This window comes from Podarcis bocagei, assembly GCF_964188305.1.
Source record: "Podarcis bocagei genome assembly, chromosome: 17".
NCBI lineage: Eukaryota > Metazoa > Chordata > Lepidosauria > Squamata > Lacertidae > Podarcis > Podarcis bocagei.
The window spans coordinates 39630353-39650693 of NC_138143.1; the positions used below are offsets into that span (position 1 = coordinate 39630353).

At 50.0% G+C, this 20341-nt stretch overlaps 1 protein-coding gene across 1 annotated transcript; it reads left to right on the plus strand.

Annotated features, from left to right (window-relative positions):
* The first annotated feature begins 10034 nt into the window (after positions 1-10034).
* On the plus strand, positions 10035-17590 carry GAPDH (glyceraldehyde-3-phosphate dehydrogenase). Its single transcript, XM_081177245.1, has 12 exons — positions 10035-10150; positions 11193-11238; positions 13315-13414; positions 14034-14140; positions 14265-14355; positions 14625-14740; positions 14878-14959; positions 15483-15634; positions 15720-15798; positions 16502-16585; positions 17020-17117; positions 17360-17590. Exons 2-12 carry the CDS (start codon positions 11216-11218, stop codon positions 17427-17429), a joined length of 1002 nt encoding a protein of 333 aa, XP_081033371.1. The 5' UTR covers positions 10035-10150; positions 11193-11215; the 3' UTR covers positions 17430-17590.
* Positions 17591-20341: the final 2751 nt, after the last annotated feature.

Here is a 20341-nt window from a genome sequence, read left to right on the forward strand (position 1 = left end):
GCGAGGCGGTGGTCCAGAAGTTCGTGATCGACCATGTCGAAAGCTGCTGACAGATCTAGAAGAATCAGCAGCCCCGACCCGCCTCGGTCCAGCTGTCTACGAAGATCATCTGTTAGGGCGACCAGAGCCGTCTCGGTCCCATGACCAGCGCGGAAGCCGGACTGGAATGGATCCAGAGCCGATGTTTCATCCAGAAACCTACCAAGCTGTTCAACAACCGCTCTCTCAATCACCTTACCCAGGAATGGAAGATTCGAAACTGGGCGGTAATTGGATAGATCTAAGGGATCTAATGATGTTTTCTTTAAGAGCGGACGCACCACTGCCTCCTTCAGTTCCCCTGGGAATGTCCCGGTGCCAAGGGACAAATTGATGATATCCCCCAGGGGGGCCCGCACCTCGTCTGGACACGCTCTAATCAGCCAAGACGGGCACGGGTCGAGAGGACAAGTGGTGGGTTTTCCAGCTCGGAGGAATCTGTCCACATCGGCTGGGGATATCCGGTCAAAGTGGTCCAATACTGGACCCGAGGACAGTCGAGGGGCCTCCAGTTCCTTTATTGTATCCAAATTGGCAGGGAGGTCATGGCGGAGCGACAGGACCTTCTCCGCAAAAAAGCTCGCAAATGCCTCACAGCTGTGTGTCGAATTGTTATTTAAATTTGGCTGTCCTTCGAGGGACGTTAAAGACCGAATTATACTAAATAATTGTGCCGGGCGAGAGCTAGCGGATGCAATGGAGGCCGAGAAGTAAGACTTCTTAGCGGCCTTCACTGCCATCTCGTAGGTTTTCATAAAAACCCTATAAGATGTTCTTGAGGCTCCGTCACGGGCACCCCGCCATACTCGCTCTAGCCGTCTGAGGTCCCGCTTCATTTTCCGGAGCTCCTCAGTAAACCAGGGAGCCCGGTTTCTGCGGGGTCGCAGAGGGCGCTTAGGTGCGATCTCATTGATGGCTGCCAGGAGCTGGGTATTCCAGCCCTCAACAAGCTCAGTCAATGAGTCGCCAGGGGGAGAAAGGTCCCGCAAGGCTTGACGGAATCTATCAGGGTCCATCAGCCTCCGCGGGCGAGCCCAAATCGGCTCACCACCTAAGCAGGGTGGGGGTGGAACATCAATCCTGGCTTTCAGAGCGTAGTGATCAGACCATGGCACCTTCATCGAAGGAAACATGATCACATCTATACCGACGCCAAAGATCAGATCCAGCGTGTGGCCTGCTTGATGTGTGGGGCCCGAAACAAACTGGGAGAGCCCTAGTGTTGCCATGGAAGACACCAGGTCCAGAGCCTGTGAGGAGGGAGTGGCATCGGCATGGATGTTGAAGTCCCCCAATACCAATAGGTTAGGGAACTCCAAGGCCCAGCCGGCCACCGCCTCTAGCAGGCCTGACAGGGTGGCTGCTGGTGCGCTAGGTGGCCGGTACACCAGCCAGACAGCCAAGCTCACCTCGGAGCCCCACACTAGGCCAACACATTCAATGCCGGGGATCGATGGCGGTGGTAGAGCCCTGAAAGAACAATCTTCCCGGATTAATAGTGCCACCCCTCCCCCCCGGCCCACAGTCCGTGACTGGTGGAGGACGGAAAAACCCGGGGGCGCCATCTCTCGTAAGGTAACAGTATCCCCTTCACGCACCCAGGTCTCCGTCACACAAGCCAGGTCGACCCCCTGCGAGATGATGAAATCTCGCAGGGTGGCAGTTTTGTTGCCTATAGACCTGGCATTGCACAACACCAGTGACGGAGGTGAGTAATCCTTGCTCACCCTACCCTCGTCCCTCGGGATGGGGCGCAGATTGGAAGGGGTACGAGCATATCCGTATCTCGATCCCCTTCGCCTATGACATCTGCCCCCACCGCCATACCTCCCTCGCCCCTCCACAGTAGGAATCCCAAGCCTCATACTCGCCTCCATTTACAAATTATAAAAGCAAACAAACAAACAAAGAAACAATTACATCAAAACAAAACCAATCCCCACCCCACTCAGCAACCATCCCACCCCAACCCAAAATAAAACAAAACAAAATAAAAATACATGGATAAAAACCACCGTTTCTGGTGACACAACAGAGTAAAAAATAAAAACACTTTTAAAACACTTTAAAATATATAAAACGTTTAAACATTTGCTGCCGCCGCAGCAGTGTCCTTAGAGTTGTGGCGGTGGTGAGTATGGGGGCCGCCCCCAGGCCCAAGGTGGAGAATGGGCTTGCAGGGGGAGCGGTCCTCCCCAAGACTCACTGGCAGAACAACAGCAGCGATGTCCCGAGGCCTCCTTGGAGCCTTATATGCTGAGGTAGAGTATGGGGCCCGCCCCCAGGCCCAAGATGGAGAATGGGCTTGCAGGGGGAGCGGTCCTCCCCAAGACTCACCGGCAAAGCGGCAGCAATTGATGCAATTGTTGTCAGTTGGGTTCATTCATCCATTAAAAGCAGAGTCTTTTTGTCCATCATAATTGCGCGGGTGGTGCAAGGGACACGGGTGGCACTGTGGGTTAAACCACAGAGCCTAGGGCTTGCCAATCAGAAGGTCGGCGGTTCGAATCCCCGTGATGGGGTGAGCTCCCATTGCTCGGTCCCTGCTCCTGCCCACCTAGCAGTTCGAAAGCACATCAAAGTGCAAGTAGATAAATAGGTACCGCTCCGGCAGGAAGGTAAACGGCGGTTCCGTGCGCTGCTCTGGTTCACCAGAAGTGGCTTAGTCATGCTGGCCACATGACCCGGAAGCTGTACGCCGGCTCCCTCGGCCAATAAAGCGAGATGAGCGCCGCAACCCCAGAGTCGGTCACGACTGGACCTAATGGTCAGGGGTCCCTTTACCTTTACTAATTGCAAAATCTCACTATTGCTGAGACTCCTGGTTCAGCTATCTGAGTGTTGTCTGCACTGGCTAGAAGTGTCTCTTCAGGGAGTGAGACAGAACATTCCCAACACCACCTGGAAATCCCAGGGACTGGACCTGAGGCCTTCTGCGTGCAGAAGAGATGCTCTACCACTGAATGTATTTCCTATACAAACAGTAAGAGTGACATCTCTGCCTCTCAGAGGCCACAAGTCTGGAACACACAGTTTCAGATTCTGCTAGTGTTCCCTGGCCCCTATCAGCATCAAATGTCCTAATCTGCATTCAGTTAAGAGGCCATTGGATATTGTCTGCAGACATTTTACTCTGGTGCTCATGGTGCAAGGATGGTAAGAAGTCCCCTTGGAAGATATATTTTGCCTTATTGTCTTTTAATTCATGCTTTTGAATTATGGTGCTGGAGGAGACTCTTGAGAGTCCCATGGACTGCAAGAAGATCAAACCTATCCATTCTTAAGGAAATCAGCCCTGAGTGCTCACTGGAAGGACAGATCCTGAAGCTGAGACTCCAATCAGTTTGGCCACCTCATGCGAAGACAAGACTCCTTGGAAAAGACCCTGATGTTCGGAAAGATGGAGAGCACAAGGAGAAGGGGATGACAGGGGACGAGATGGTTGGACAGTGTTCTCGAAGCTACCAACATGAGTTTGACCAAACTGTGGGAGGCAGTGGAAGACAGGAGTGCCTGGCGTGCTCTCGTCCATGGGGTCACAAAGAGTCGGACACACCTAAATGACTAAACAACAACAACTTTTAATTCAGCAGGGCAACCATTTTAAAACTAAAAGTATTATCGGCCAAATCACATGTAGGCTTCTCAGGACTATGTCAAGTGACACATTTGAATTCATCATCTGAATTCATCACAGTGCCCTATGGCAAACTGCAACTCGGCTAAATGTCAACTCTCTCATGTTTTCCACACCATGTCTTTGATGCCAGATGTTTCTGCACTCCATGCCACTTTGAAGAAGGAGGAAGTTACATCAGCAGGTGCCAGGTGGGCCCACTGGAAATTAGGCAGTGGTCTCTCCAATAAACCATAGCCTACCTCAGCGGTGGAAGGGACGCGGGTGGCGCTGTGAGTTAAACCATAGAGCCTAGGACTTGCCGATCAGAAGATCGGTGGTTCGAATCCCAGCGACGGGGTGAGCTCCTGTTGCTCGGTCCCTGTTCCTGCCAACCTAGCAGCTCGAAAGCACGTAAAAGTGCAAGTAGATAAATAGGTACCGCTCTTGCGGGAAGGTAAACGCCGTTTCCATGCGCTGCTCTGGTTTGCCAGAAGCGGCTTAGTCATGCTGGCCATATGACTCGGAAGTTGTATGTCAGCTCCCTCAGTCAATAAAGTGAGATGAGTGCCACAACCCCAGAGTCAGCCATGACTGGACCTAATGGTCATGGGTCCCTTTACCTTTACCTTTACTCTTCAATAAACCATAGCCTACCTCAGCGGTAGGGAACCCTTTTCAGCCCAACAGTTGCATTCCCTTCCGAGTAACTTTGAGGGAGGGGGCACAAGCTAGTGGGGGTGGGGCCAGAGGCAAAAGTGAGAGAAGAAATAAATGTACATTTTACCTTTGTACCCTAGGCTAGTTTCTGCCCACACACATACCCCTCTGTAGTGTTGTAAATAGCCTCCATCCAGACAAGCAAATGACAACAGAGGTCAAGGCCGAATTCTAGCTGGGTAGATGCACTTGGGGTGCAAAGCAAGGCTAGCGAGCTGTGCAGCCTGGGGAAGAGTTCTGAGGGCCAGAGACAGGATGGCCTGGAAGGTCACCTTGGGCACCTAGCCTACCTTCTGTCCAACTCTGGCCTAGATGGTGCCTTTCCCCTGCACATCCCTTTGTCACACATCCTCTTTCCTCTAGATATGGCGCACTTTGCACTTTGAAGCTCTTTTGTTGCTTGCCTTCTTGCTGCTGTACTCAGCTAGTAATTTGCTTTTTGGTGAGAGTCTGTTTACGTTTTGCACATTTCACTACGGTGGTGGTAGCGGTGCTGTGCCACCACTGCTGCTGCTTCAGCCTAGATCCATTGCCTAGGTTTGAGACGTTTCCTTCCTAGCACGTTGCACAGTCTTGCAGTAAGTAGGCGGGCGCTGCCCGTTCCACCGCTGCAACCTCACCCCGCTCAGCCTCCAGGCACGCTTGTGCCCAAACACTACCTGCATGCTCCCTCCCTGCTTCTCGGGCTAGCGCCTTCCGGGAGCTGCTCAGGGGAAAGTGCTTCTTCTCGGACCTTCCTCTCGCGCCTGTTGCATCCAGCGACGACTGGCAGGGCGACCTTGGCTCCTGTTTGCGCATGCAACCCCAAACTGCAAAGGGGAAGGCGGGATTTCCGCTGTCACGTCCCTCGGGTAGAGCCCTGGGGGAGACTTCCCCTCGCCTGGCCTTATTAGAGATGCGGGTCACGCTGCTGCCGCTGCTGCTGTTACGGGGAAGAAGCGGGTCGGCGGGGGTTGCTGGGTCAATGAGCAATCGCAGCGCGGCCGCAGCAGAAGAGAGCCAAGAAAGAGCCCCAATCGGGGGCGAGGGAAATGGGGAGAGCAGCCCTTGTAGGGAGAGAGAGCGTTTTGCAAAAGTTGGCCCATTGTATTTGGAACTTTCTGCCCTGTGTCACACAGGGAATGGGTAAAACGCGGATCTACACGGATCCTCCACTTTTTAAAAAATAACTCCAACAAAGCCAGTGTCATCCCCAAACCGACCCAACTATTCCCCATGATATGAGGGCTGCGTCTAAGAGTTTGCAGACTTGTTTAAATTGAATTTAAGGTCTGCAGAAATTAACGGGACTTCCTCCTCGGTAAACGCGGATAAGACTCGATTGCAACGGCTAGACGTTTCCCAGACATGAATATTGGGGAGCCCAGCTGATGCAATCTAGTCCTCTTCCTACCCAGGCTTGTTCATCGCTATGTCTCATCGATTTCAACATAATTCCAATTAATGATGCGTAACCTCTTAGATTATTTAACTGTATTATTTAAGGCTAGGGAGTCTAGCTTCGCGAGAGTTAAGAAAGGTGTGTCCTTCATCCTTTTGGCGCAGCCTAATTTGTTCTAACTTTCAGGGTTTTTACCATGTTCTGCGCTACTCAGTTTAACTACAGTGTTTGCTGCATTTTATAAAGGTTTGTGTTAAAACTTCCATTAAATCTTCAGTTATAAAAAGGACACACACTTTTTTCCTGGCCGCCAAGAAATCACAGTGCTGGCCTTCCTCGTATGCATCTGGGGCGTTGAATCCGAAACAAGAAAACTCAGCCACTAGGCAGGATGGAACACCATGTTATAAGAGAATATAACACTTTTCACACAAAAAACGGAGCGGGGGGTGGGGAGCGGGGCTTGGCCCTCTTTAAATCAGGAAAGCAATGTTCGTTGGTTTTAGCCCAGAAGCGGCCTCGCTGCCGCCGGAGTTTGGCGTGCCGGATACAAATGTAGCGCAAACGGCAAGCGATACATTGCATCGGAATGTCTTCCTCTTTTCTGCAATAATGTTTATTAAGTTTCTTATAAATATAACACATGCTGTAAAAACAAATGGAACAGAGAATGAAAAAAAAGAAAAACAACATAAAACAAGTACAGCAAATAACAACAAATAAAAAAATATATATAACAACTAACACATAAACAATAGAAATTGATTGAATAGTTAAACTTCCAACGTCATAAACATGTTGCTTGACTTCCTCCGGTACCTTCCATCTGAATTTCCCTTGTAACTAAATGTAGCCGTTTTCCAATATCATTATTTCTTCCTCTTTTTACGCAGTTACGCGCGGCTTGGTCCCTCCGAACTTGGCGGGACATAGATGAGCTTTAAGAGTTCTGAAAGATCCATGCTAAGACTATTCCAAGCATATTTCCCCTGAACTGGTGTCTGCACGTTGCTCTCTCTTATTGATTTTATTTCCCATCCTGGAAGGTGGGGTGAGATATAAAATCAATAAAAGGTTACAGTATGTGCAAGACTGGGAAATAACAAATCTAAGGGAAACATTTCCCAAAAAAAAACCCCGCGGTGGGGGGGGGGAGCACGTCTTTTGTTGCTCGGGAAACGAGCTGTTAATTATTCGGGGGGGGGGATGGGAGAGCCTGGAAGGAAACCTATTTCTCCCAACCCCCATGCATGCCTGGGTTGGAAGGCTGGGTTTCGTTTTGCACCCTCTTACCGTATTAACTGTGATATATGCGTTCCTTAATAGCCGCCGAGGACGAGATGGTGGGACAGTGTTCTCGAAGCTACCAGCATGAGATTGACCAAACTGCCGGAGGCAGTGGAAGACAGGAGGGACTTGCGTGCTCTGGTCCAGGGGGTCACAAAGAGTTGGACACAACTAAACGACTAAACAACAACTGACCGACAGAAACACCTAGTCCAGAAGGGTTTCCTTTCTGAGAGATAAATATCCACCCAGAACTGCTCTTTCATGTAGGTGTGTTTTTATATTATTTTAAAATTAAAAAATTACTTCCAGTAGCACCTTAAAGACCAACTAAGTTAGTTCTTGGTATGAGCTTTCATGTGCATGCACACTTCTTCAGATAGATATATTATTTTATTTCACCTTGAGCGGGAGGCAGTGGAAGACAGGAGTGCCTGGCATGCTCTGCTCACAAAGAGTCGGACACAACTAAACGACTAAACAACAACAACAACAAAATAGCCACCGAGGTGGGGAGAGGAATGAAGGAATTGGGCAGTTCTTGTTTAGTCGTTTAGTTGTGTCCAACTAGGATCCCCTGGACCAGAGCACGCCAGGCACTCCTGTCTCCCACTGCCTCCCCCACTTTGGTCAAACTCATGCTGGTAGCTTCGAGAACACTGTCCCATCATCTCGTCCTCTGTCGTCCCCTTCTCCTTGTGCCCTCCATCTTTCCCAACATCAGGGTCTTTTCCAGGGAGTCTTCTCTTCTCATGAGGTGGCCAAAGTATTGGAGCCTCAGCTTCAGGATCTGTCCTTCCAGTGAGCACTCAGGGCTGATTTCCTTCAGAATGGAGAGGTTTGATCTTCTTGCAGTCCATGGGACTCTCAAGAGTCTCCTCCAGCACCATAATTCAAAAGCATCAATTCTTCGGCGATCAGCCTTCTTTATAGTCCAGCTCTCACTTCCATACATCACTACTGGGAAAACCATGGCTTTAACTATACAGACCTTTGTTGGCAAAGTGATGTCTCTGCTAGAGCAGCACAATGATGGGGTGTCTGTGAACCAGATCTGAGTCCTCTGCATCTTGCTTACAAAGGCCTAATGTCCATGTGTCATCCACCTGCATTCTTTGTTCCTGTCCTTCCAGGGCCGGCCCACCCATGAGTTAAGGTGAGGCAACTGCCTAAGGCTGCAGGATTTACAGGAGCAGTGTATTGATCTTTCCTCCCCCTCTTGTTCCTGCTGTAGATCTTCACTCAACCCTTCTTCCCTGGTGGGGAGGTGGGGGTGCCCTTTTGTGGGTTGACTCAGGGGCCGGCCCTGTGTCCCTTCCCCCACTGTATCCTCTGCTTCTCATCCCCTCTTCCTTGGGGCTCACCAAATGGGAATTCTCCCCAGGGAACCAGATACCCTCCTTCCAGCATCTCTCTGCTAGGTAAAGGGACCCCTGACCATTAGGTCCAGTCGTGGCTGACTCTGGGGTTGCGGTGCTCATCTCGCTTTATTGGCCGAGGGAGCCGGCATACAGCTTCTGGGTCATGTGGCCAGCATGACAAAGCCGCTTCTGGTGAACCAAAGCAGCGCACAGAAATGCCGTTTACCTTCCCACCGGAGTGGTACCTATTTATCTACTTGCAGTTTGACGTGCTTTCAAACTGCTAGGTTGGCAGGAGCTGGGACCGAGCAATGGGAGTTCACCCCATCACGGGGATTCAAACCGCCGACCTTCTGATCGGCAAGTCCTAGGCTCTGTGGTTTAACCCACAGCGCCACCCGTGTCCCCAAACCGCGTCTCTCTGCTAAAACACAGCAAATCCACAATGTTTGCAGCTCACGTCTCCCCGCCCACCCCCATCAGCCCCAGTGATGTCTGATCATCTTGCTGGCATCCTGCTAAGGAGAAATGCTGCCTCGGGGTCCCTTTACTGCTGATCTGTGGCAGCAGCAGCAGCGTGGAGCTGGTCAGCTAGGACACATGCACAAAACATCTTAGGGATGCAAAATAAGATAGTTATTTTAAAAAACCCAGAAAGGGTTCTTTGGCATGATGAGGGTGGTTGTTTTTTTAAAGAACCATTTTGGACGAAAGGACAAGCACTACCATATCCTGCAGAAAGAAGCATCTGTGGACCTTATGGCCACTCTGTCTTCCAAAGACAGCTCTCCAAAACTGCCTTCTGTTTCCAGCAGTGGAGGGCCGGTGGCTTGGAAGCAGTGGCGTAGCGTGGGTTGTCAGCACCCGGGGCAAGGCAAGTAATTTGTGCCCCCTAACCCGTGGATTTGCACCCCCTAACCCGTGGATTTGCGCCCCCTAACCGTAACCCCCAGATGTTGCGCCCGGTGCGCCCGGCCCCCCTGCACCCCCACGCTACGCCACTGCTTGGAAGGTAGGCTGCCTCCAGCATGGAGGTTCCATGCCACCTTTATGGTTAATGTGGTCCCAAAAAATCCCTGACCAATGGCTGGCATTTAGGTGGCCAGGCAGGTGTCTCCAGGAATCCATGAAGGCCTATCCAGCTTCTGAGATTTGAAAATGGCAGCAAGCTGTCATGGCAGGTTCAGGGCCTCAGTTCAGCACCAAAAAAAAGCCCCTTTTGTTGGAATGGTGCTGTTAACCCAGGTAAGCAGGAAGGGCGCATTCCAGACGTGAAGGGTGCAAAAGGGAAGGGCATTTATTCCACCAGGAAGGCCTGACATGCTGGTGCTTGTTCATCCCTTCCTGGACGGGGGGAAAGCGCTTATAGCAGCGAATCCACTCCGTGGCCTTCGCTTTAGCTAGGTCGAATAATGGGGAAGTGACGAGAATTCGGCCCACTTTGCCGGCCTCTGAGGTGCCTGGTTTTTGGTGGTATCCCTCCGCCCCAAAACAAAAGCTTGGCGGTGAGGCGATTTGGCGGGAAGGAGCCAGGGCGATTTCCATCTGAATGGGGGCAGGAAGCGAGGGCCGGCGGGGAGCCTCCCCTCGCGCCATTCGGGCCGCCCCTCGCCTCCCCTCGGGCTGTGATTCGGCGCCGGGCCTGGCCATTACCATACGGGGCGGTATAAAGGGCCGGGCGGCGGGGCCCTTCCTCCTCACCTCCTCACTGCACGGCGGAGCTGAGTTAGGCCAGGGACCCCTCGGGTAAGACGAGGAGGCGGAGGGGGTCGCCATTTCGGGGAAGGCGCAGGAGGGGAGACGGCGCTGCTGCTGCTTTGGAAAAGTTTCTTTGGGGCCGGGGAGGGAGGGAGGAAGGGCGGCCGCGGGGCTGGTTGTGGGGCAAAGAGCCCCCCCCCGCCAAAGAGTCGCCGCGTCTCCTCAGCGAAGGGGCTTTGGCCAGGCTGCCGGCGCTTGTTTGTGGAGAAGTCCCATAGAACTCACTTGGGGGGGCGGACTTTACTTCTGAGTAGGCGCGCCGTGGGGTGGAGGGGGGGCTCGCTCTGGGAAGCGGGGAGCTTTTCTCCTCTTCGCCCCCCACCTCGCCCGGTCCTCGGGGGCTCGGCGCCCTCCAGCCCTCGGGCTGCGACGGTAACAAAGTCTCCCCGGCCGACTTCCGTGAGGGGGGAGCCTCGCTGGAAAGGCGGCCGCGGAAGCGCCTTCTGATCGTGGCAGTGGCGTAGCGTGGGGGGTGCAGGGGGGGCCGGTCGCACGGGGCGCAACATCTGGGGGTTAGGGGGCGCAAATCCGGGGGTTAGGGGGCGCAAATCCGGGGGTTAGGGGGCGCAAATCCACGGGTTAGGGAGCGCAAACCCACGGGTTAGGGAGCGCAAATTACTTGCCTTGCCCCGGGTGCTGACAACCCACGCTACGCCACTGTATCATGGGGCGAAGTTGGGGTGGGAGAGGTTGGCGGAAGGAAATGTAGCCTGGCAGCGTTTCTTTAGTACACTGATCCCCCCCCCAAAAAAAAAGATTAGAAGCAACTTTCGTTGCCTCTTGGATCCTGAGCTTCGCTTCCCTCCGCTCCGCCGGGTGTGGGGCGGCGTCTCTCTCTCCGCCTAAGGGGGCATTATCCTGATGGGGGGGAGGGCAGAGACAAGGACCCCTTTGAGCCTGGGGGTTCCTCTGGCATGAATCGGGGTGGGGTTCCTGGAGTGGCGGGGCTGGGGAGCCCTCCTTGAGTTTGGGGGCAAGATAAGCAACCTTGTAATTTCTGGATATATATATATATATATCTTTCTCCCAGGATCACAATTTCCAGAGACGAAAATGGTGAAAGTCGGAGTTAACGGGTGAGTTTTCGCAGTCGCAGGGGGCGGACGTGCGGCGAGGCTTCCTTTGCATGGCAGGGAGGGAGGGAGGGGCGTGTAAAGTGGGGAGGAGGAGGAGATCTGGTTGCTGGGAGAAGCAGGGGGTGGCTGCCCCCTGGGAGAACTTGGATAACTTTCCAGCCAATGGGAAAGCGCTGGCGCCTGGCTGCCTGTTGCTGTCTCTTGTGGCAGTTCTTGGGGCGACCGGGCTCGCATTCCTGTCCTTTGCAAGGACATCTGAAGGTCACTCCGGCTCCTCTGTCTCCGCCCAGCAGCTGCTCCTCTCCAAAAAGGATCTTCTTGTGTCCTCGTCAGCCCAGCTGCTCCTTAAAACAGGTGGCACCCAAAAGGGTTTTCTCCCCATCTTTGAGCGCCGCGTGCAGCAGCGAAAGCACATGGGGCAAGCCAGTGGCCAGGATGTGCCTAGGCAGGAGAGGAGTGGTGGTGTGTGACTCACTTCCTTGGGCATTGGACTGCTGAATCACTTGCGGCAGGAAGCAGCAGCAGCAGCGGCAGTGGGGCTCCCTGGTCCTCCTCGCCCCACTTCTCTTTTATTCCCATCTTTTGCAACTCTGGCTGCTTTCTCCCGGCCCTGCAAATCAAAGTGAAACTCTGTGCCTTTTGGTCTGAAGGGCCCACAAAGAATGTGACCTTCTGCACTACACCCCGTGGAGGCAGGAAACTGTAACCAGATAACTTGCAGCTTGGTGCTGGAGGGTGGGGGGAGCTGGCGCTAAAGTTAGTGCCTGACCTTTCTGCAGCGGCAGGATGGTGCTGTAGAGGAAGGGGAGAGGTGTCTGGATGCAACATGAGAGAGGGAGCCTGTCTAAGCAATACCTTTCCCATCTCAAGGCTTCTAATGACATAGCAGTGTCCTGTAAGAATTCCCATAGAGCTGAGTGGCAGACTGCATGCTTTGCATTCAGAGAGCTTCGGACTCAGATAAGGGGAAGCTGCTTATTGGTTTATTCCCACAACTTGGTTGGGAATAAACCATGTGAGCCAAGTGGAATTCACCAGAGCAGCTTCACGGGGAGGGTAGGACTTGCATTTCTGCATGGCGGTTTAATATCTTATCTAACACCCTTGCAGTAGCCATGAGCAGCGAATCTCTGCAAATCAGGCAGTAACTTTTCAAGCACATGCACTTGCTGAGCAGTGATTTGAGGTTCGTGATGAAAGTGGAGAGATCAGAGCCTCCTCTGTCCACGTTTTTCTTGCCCCTTAGATTAGCTGGCTGCCGGTTCCAAGCATTTTAGAGCTAATAAAATGGTGGCTTGGCCTCTTATGCAAAAGATGCCCTTTGTCTCAAACACAAAGCCTTCATCACGTGACCCAAAAAAGCTGCTGCAGTTGTAGGGCTCTGGAAGGTTTGCAGAGGTGAAGTTGCATGCCCTCAGTTGGTGTCCTTGCTGCAATTGTTCTACTTACCCTGCATTTCTCTCACTGGCCCTTGACTTGCAGCCACAGGAGAAACCGAGAAAGGCCAGAGCTCACCAGAGCAGATGATGGCTCTGTGTTGGGAGATGCCCCGAACTTAAGGCAATATCATGCAGCTCTCTTGGGCATCAGACCCTGGCTTGGTGGTTCAGGGTGCCAGAATAGGATTTGAACAGGTCTAGGATGTGGGGCACAATCTACTCGGAAGGCTTTGGCAATAAGCCTAATTTGAAACTAACTGGGATTGTGCATTTTAGTGAGGCTTGCACAGGGTATTTAGATAACAGAAAGATGTTGGCTACATTTCTTGTGTGCCTAAGGCAGAAAATATTTATAGAATAAGCCTGATTTTATCTTAATATGGTTAGGTTCATGTCTAAGCCCTTGTCTAGTTAGTGCCCTCCAGCTGATTGCCAAGTTATCACAAGCTGCAATGTGATGTGCCTGATCACTGCTGCTTCTCCCCATGCCCCAATTACTTGATTTTTAATACTTTCTCAAAGTACTATTCTCTTTGGGGTTTTTGGATTTTTTTTTTTTTTTTTTGCTTTTAGAACAATTAGATAGAGAGAATTCTGTTTTTGCTTCCTTGTGACGGTTGCTCTTCTCTTTCTCTAGATTTGGCCGCATTGGCCGTCTGGTCACCAGAGCTGCATGTATGTCTGGAAAAGTTGAGGTTGTGGCCATCAACGACCCTTTCATTGATCTGAGCTACATGGTGAGAATCCAGTATTCTTTCTAAAGTCAAAAAGCAGGCTATGGCCTTACCTTGTGAACATGTATTTGTGTTACTAAACAGTATTCTTAGTATTTTTCCAGAGATCTGGCAAATGGTAGCAGTTGCATTTGGGGAAGACAGTCTATAAGCTGAAAGCAGCATTGGGTAGTTAGGAAGCAAGTGCCTCTTGAGATTTTAGAATAAAGCCCACCCCCCAGCTGAAGACTACAGAGTATGAGCCAAATTGGCACATAACCCATAATAATCACATTGTCCCTAGTGAGATGCTGAAAGTCCAAATGCAACTTTCAGTGGACCAGGTGCAGAGAGGTGTTCAAGGTTCTGAAGAGAAAATATTGCATGAAGCGGCACATAAGAGTTTTGTGGTCTTGTGCGACCACAGCAGTACTTAGCATTCTCCCCACGACCATAACACACAAACAGCAACAGCAGCAAACCCACCTTTCTACTTTCAGTTCACACAGCCCTTTTCCCATGAAGTTGTGTATTTGAGAGCAGCTTGGGATGGGGGGAAATTGCTTTGGGGATAGAGAGGCAGTATGAGGGATTAATGTGGAACCAGACTACAAAACTCACGTTTTGAATGTCTCACTCTTAGGTCTACATGTTCAAGTATGACTCCACTCATGGCCGTTTCCGTGGTGATGTGAAGGCCGAAAATGGGAAACTTGTGATCAATGGACATGCCATCACTGTCTTCCAGGAGTGAGTAATATCTCTCTCACTTCTCTTCTCTTCTCTTTCCTTGCTGGTTGGGCAGGATCTGGCTCTGTCAGAAACTTGCAGAGTCTAAAACTGTGATTCTTTTTCTCCTTTTTTTCCTCATCAGGCGTGACCCTGCTAACATAAAGTGGGGCGATGCTGGTGCACAATACGTTGTTGAATCTACTGGTGTTTTCACCACCCTAGAAAAGGCCGGCGTAAGTATCTTCTGTGCAGATGAGACCATGCATCTCTCCTGGGCAGGAGGGGAGGTGTCACAAATTGGTGCAGGAGTTTTCTGTTTCCCACTCCCGTTTCTCCCCCTAGCTGAGCAATGATAAAAGTCAGAAGGATAACATAGTTTGCCTCATCCACATGGCTGCAGCCTTCCTTAGCAACAAGATTCTTGTTCACAGTTCTTAAATAACACATGCTCTGTCAGCCTTGGAGCAGATTGCTACAGTTCTTGCTTCCTTTCCCCTTTCAGGCTCACTTGAAGGGCGGTGCCAAGCGTGTTGTAATCTCTGCCCCGTCAGCGGATGCTCCCATGTTTGTGATGGGTGTCAATCATGAGAAGTATGACAACTCTCTGAAAATCGTCAGGTGAATATGCAAGCGAAGCTGTGGTACTGTAATAGTAACCGGAGCAGTGTTGCTCGCTGGCCTATTAACATTGGACCACAATATGGATTGGGTTAAGAGTTGTGGTGCTCAATATAAATACCCTCATTTCCTTCCAGCAATGCTTCTTGCACCACCAACTGCCTGGCACCCCTGGCCAAGGTCATCAATGACAACTACGGCATTGTGGAAGGCCTTATGGTAAGTGAATGGCATGCTCCTAATGCACTCCTCATTACCAAGGTCCTTTACTGTGGAAGGGGAGGCCTAGCCCCCCCAAAAAACAGATACCCCAAGTCCCTTCACATATTGTTGGGCATCAGCCATCATGGTCAGTGGTCAGGGATGATGGAAGCTGCTGTCCAGCAACAAATTTATCCATCCTTAGTGTAGCCAAATTTGCAGCTCTTCAGCTCTTACCCTTGTGGGTGCACAAGGGGAAAAGTGCATAGAGTATTCTGTCCAATTACTTGCAAAGATTTTGACTCTTTCCATTATTGCGTCATACTTTTAAACCCTTTCTGCTTCACTGCAACCATTTCTCCTCGCGCTGAAATGCTGTTCAAAACTTAACCTCAATGATCAAAGGCAGTCTAGGATAAAAGTTGGCTGAGAGGAACTATACAGTTCAGAGCCCTTCCTCTCAGTAGTGTACATGGAGGGGACACACATCTTGTGCTTGGGGGGTGAAAAATTGATCTCTCTTGCCCCTTCTCTACCCCAGACCACAGTCCATGCCATCACAGCCACACAGAAGACTGTGGATGGTCCCTCTGGGAAACTGTGGCGAGATGGCAGAGGAGCTGCTCAGAACATCATCCCAGCATCCACAGGTGCAGCGAAGGCTGTTGGCAAGGTCATCCCTGAGCTGAATGGGTAAGTCCTCTTGTCTCTCTGAGGGAAGGGTATGAAAGTGAGGAATGCTTTGCACCCTAACCCGAGTAATCTTCTACACCCTCAGAAAACTCACAGGGATGGCTTTCCGCGTCCCAACTCCCAATGTTTCTGTCGTGGACTTAACATGCCGCTTGGAGAAACCAGTGAGTATTTCGGAACTTGCAGCACCTTTCCCTCTGGCCTCATGTAGAAACTCACCTTTGTAGCTCTCGGTAATATTTTGTAACGCTTGCCTGTACAGAAACCACAAAAGGGGCTTGCACCACCTTACAATGCGCCATGAGCTGTGCATTTATGTCTAAACAAGCACAGCTAGGGCTGGACTTCTCGTATGAAGCCCAGTCCCCTCTCTATGACTCCCCCCCCCCGGAAAAAAGTGGCAGGTGATGGTGGCAGAAGCCAAGATCAATACCTGAATCTTGCCCATTGTGGTTGGCACTGGTCACTCTAGTCCTTCCTTCCTTATGCTTAAAAATATATACTTTGGGATAATCCTAATTTTATTTTTGCTTTAAAAATATATTTTTTTGTGTGTGCGTGCGCACACACACACACACACAGAGGTTTGGTTTGTTCTACTATATAAGGAATGTAGAAATAGTTGCAAGTCACAGACTGGTGGATGGAGTGGGGGGAGGAGGGGAAGAGAAATGTTAATTGTGTCCACATGGCCGTCTAGAGCCCAGTCTCCTCATCAAGACCATTTGAATCCATGGTCTAAATTTATATAACTGCCTCTCCTTTCCCCAGCCTTCTCTGGCCTGTGTCTTAAGTAATTTCCATAAGCTCCTGCACAGCTCTGGCAGGTGGGACCATTTTTAACCTTTCCCATCCTTTTTCACAAAGGCCAAGTATGATGACATTAAGAAGGTTGTGAAGGCAGCCTCCGAAGGCCCTATGAAGGGTATCCTGGGATACACCGAGGACCAGGTAAGCCACCGTGGCTGCTTCAGCAAACTGTCAAATCTGGATTTTCTCTTCATGTATACACACAATTTGTATGGAGAAAGCACACTGGTACATTTTGTAGCAATTTCTGATAGTGGCAGTAAAGATAATTTTGGACACTGAATGTATCTATATAAGACATTCTCTTTCCTCCGTCTTCTTCCTTGCCCTATGTGACTGGCGGCATGTGGTTCCATCCTGCATTTCTTCCATATTGGAACCCAAGGTGTACATGTTTCACCCAAGCAGTCACCTGGGTGCTTAACTTCAACAAGGTGATGGCCCCATGCACCTTTAGACCAGACCAGCTTTGCTTCAAGTTTATACACCATGTTGCCCTCTGTTGGATAAAATGTGAGATCATCTTTTGAGACTTGTGTTGCCTTGTATTGTGAGCTTCTCTTCTTCTCTCCAAGGTTGTCTCCTGTGACTTCAATGGTGATACCCACTCCTCCATCTTTGATGCTGCTGCTGGCATTGCTCTCAACGACCACTTTGTGAAGCTGGTCTCCTGGTAAGAGATCAAGCTTAGATAAAATCTAGACTTGAGTAGGATCAAGGAACTTCTTCCTGTTTGAATTGCTATGGTAATCCAGTGGCCTGCTAAAATTTGGGAAGGGGGACAAAGTGTGTGCACACGTGTGTAGCAGCATAGACTTCCTGCTCTCTTCCTACCACTTGTCAAATAGAGGAAGGCTATTTTATGATGAGAGGATACTGTAGGTAACCCTACTGTTCCCCTGCCTTCTTTTCCAGGTACGACAATGAATATGGATACAGCAACCGCGTGGTAGACTTGTTGGTTCACATGGCATCAAAGGAGTAAAGGCAGAGTTCCATTTCTTAATTTTCTTACAACTCGGCTCTGTATCTTGCAGTAAGAGGCCTTCTCTTGTTCCACCTGCCTCTGAGGAAGTGGAGAGGCTGGAAGAAACTTGACTGTTTCAGTAACATCTCCCCTCTCAATAAAGTCATCACTGTCTCAAATCCTTGTTCTCTTCCTTCTTGCTGCTGTTGTGGGGGAAGTGAGGGTGTGAGCACAAAGGCTGTGCTTTCCTCCCAAAAGAACTGGGCTGCCTTGAAAGTTGATAATGCATGGAAATGCCCCACTTGATGGCTGCATTGCTGAACAGCAGTTGTACTGCTGTATGGACCAGCAGGCATGGTGGTGGAGGCTGCTTGGATTGGAGTTTCGAGGGTTCAGAATGCCTGCAGCTGAGGGGTTAAGCTGAATGTGCCGCTGCTTAAAGAATGAGCAACAGAAGATAACCAAGAGAAGTTGCAGCTTCATTGGAAGGGGGGGGGGACACACCTTGACTTGCTGGTAATATAAAACAGAAAACAATGTGATGGTGCTTAGCCAAGGGGGACCCATCAGGTTTGTCTTAATTTTTACTGTAAAGCTGACACAATTGCACTCTACCTGGCTCCATCTGCTGCTGAATGCTGGAAACCAAAACCAGGGCATCATCACCCAGATCTTCACTAGATCACCACCTAGCTAGCTAAATTGTTCCATTGTGTCAGAATGGCTGTTGCTAGCAAGATGTTTTGACATCTCTACTCCTCGAAACTGAAGCCCATGTAAGATCCAGTGTCCAGAAGTGGGCACGGCATGCCAACAGCTTAATTAGTACAGAGTAGAGTGGAACTATTCCTTAAGGCTGCTGGAAAATAATAAGTTCTGTAAATGCAGCTTAAAAAATGTGTGAGTTTTCCAGCAGCATCACATTGCTAACTCAAGTTCAGCTTCAGATAGGTAGCCGTGTTGGTCTGCCATAGTCAAAATAAAAAAATTCCTTCCAGTAGCACCTTAAAGACCAACTAAGTTAGTTCTTGGTATGAGCTTTCGTGTGCATGCATCTGAAGAAGTGTGCATACACACAAAAGCTCGTACCAAGAACTAACTTAGTTGGTCTTTAAGGTGCTACTGAAAGGAATTTTTTTATCAAGTTCAGCTTGTGATTGTCCACAGTCCTGAGACTGTTTTGCCTACATGGAGAACTTCACATTTGTCTCTGTCGTCTTAGAATGGAAAACTGCTGACACTACTGAGGCAATTTTAAATAAGTACTCTTGAGGTGTTTGCTACCCCTGCCAAGTTTCTTACCAATGATTTACCTCTACCCCGTTTCTCCAAGTTGTTGATAAAATGTGGAAGGAATATAGGCTCTGCATCACTTCACTCAATTTCCTCAGTTTCCAGTCTTTTAAAACTTTTACCGACCTGCTGCAATGCTGGTTAAGGCAAGGAGCCACAAATCTTTCATGGGGGTGAACACAGCCAGGAAGGAAACAAAACACAGCGTGAGAATGTTCAATAGGTGGCAGCTATATTAGTCATTTGCCTCCTTTAGTATGGAACTGAAAATGTGGAATCTATTTAGTAAAGCATGTACTTCGTTCTATTTCATTATATGATGTATAAGAATCATTAACCAGCTGTACAATGGCAGTGAAGTAGATGAATAGTTTGGAGTTCCACAATGGGAGAGTAGCCATGACTCGTCCTGCAGTACTAGCTGCTAGCAGAAACACATACAGGCTATTTAGCCTAAGGAGAGCACGCCCACCCTTAGTTTTCTCTGATAGGCAGCTGTGGAATTCACAGAATTGTAGAGTTGGAAGGGACCCCCTGGGGTCATCTAGTCCAACCCCCTGAAATGCAGGAATCTCAACTAAAGCATCCATGACAGATAGCCATCCAACCTCTGCTTTAAAACCACCAATGAAACAGTGCACCATCTTTCAGTGGCACCTGTCAAACAGCGCTTACAATTTGCTGAGATCTTCCCTGCTCGCTCTGCTTTGTGTGTGAACAGGCTGTGTTTTACTCCCTTTAGACTCAAACTCTTGGCTTGAGCCCAAGTCCTCTGCCTTCAGCTGAGTCGGACTTTCAGGATGTGTGGGGAACAGCCGGTTCATTTATTCTGCTTTGGTTTCTGCCTCCTTATGGCACACAAGGCTGAAGGATGCATCTCTGTCCCTCATGAACAGGTGTCACATTTAGCATCACACAATTACCAGCTGCAGAAGCTGCAACAGCTCGGACTCTGTGCAACTGGATTTTGCATGGCTGCTTCCTGGAGCGTCCCCATCTCAAGTTAATGGGAAGTGACAGCCGTTTGGATTTTTAGCCTCGGACACTGTGAAGTATTTGGGGTGGGCAGGAGCTATTTTAGAGGTGCCAAATTCCTTGCCAAAGGAAACCTTTTTTGAATGGGGAAGAGGGGGCGATGCGTGATTATTTCTTTTGCTGAACAGTGTACAAGAACTATATGGGACAGTCAAATGCACTTAAGGATAAAGACTGCCACAGGACCCTCATACCTACGGGACCGCCTCTCCTGGCATGTCCCACGGAGGAACTTACGATCTTCAAACAAAAACATCTTGGAGGTCCCAGGCCACAGGGAGGTTAGGCTGGCCTCAACCAGAGCCAGGGCTTTTTCGGCTGTGGCTCCGATCTGGTGTAACGCTCTGTCACAAGAGACTAGGGCCTTGTGGGACTTGACATCTTTCCGCAGGGCCTGCAAGACAGAGCTGTTCCGCCAAGCCTTTGGCCAGAGCACAGCCTGATTCCCTCCTTTGGCAATCCTCACAGAATTCTAGCCCAATGGTTGCCATCAATTTGATTTGAATTAATTTTATAATGAAATGATTTTAGAATGTTGTATTATTTTATTGTTGTTAGCCTCCCTGAGCCCGGCCTCGGCTGGGGAGGGATATAAATTATTA

Excerpts from the sequence above, each read along its gene's own strand:
- GAPDH (XM_081177245.1), top strand. The coding sequence starts at position 11,216 with ATGGTGAAAGTCGGAGTTAACGG. Across the intron at positions 13,415-14,033 it reads TCATTGATCTGAGCTACATG|GTCTACATGTTCAAGTATGA; the intron begins GTGAGAATCCAG and ends TCTCACTCTTAG. Across the intron at positions 15,635-15,719 it reads GTCATCCCTGAGCTGAATGG|AAAACTCACAGGGATGGCTT; the intron begins GTAAGTCCTCTT and ends CTACACCCTCAG.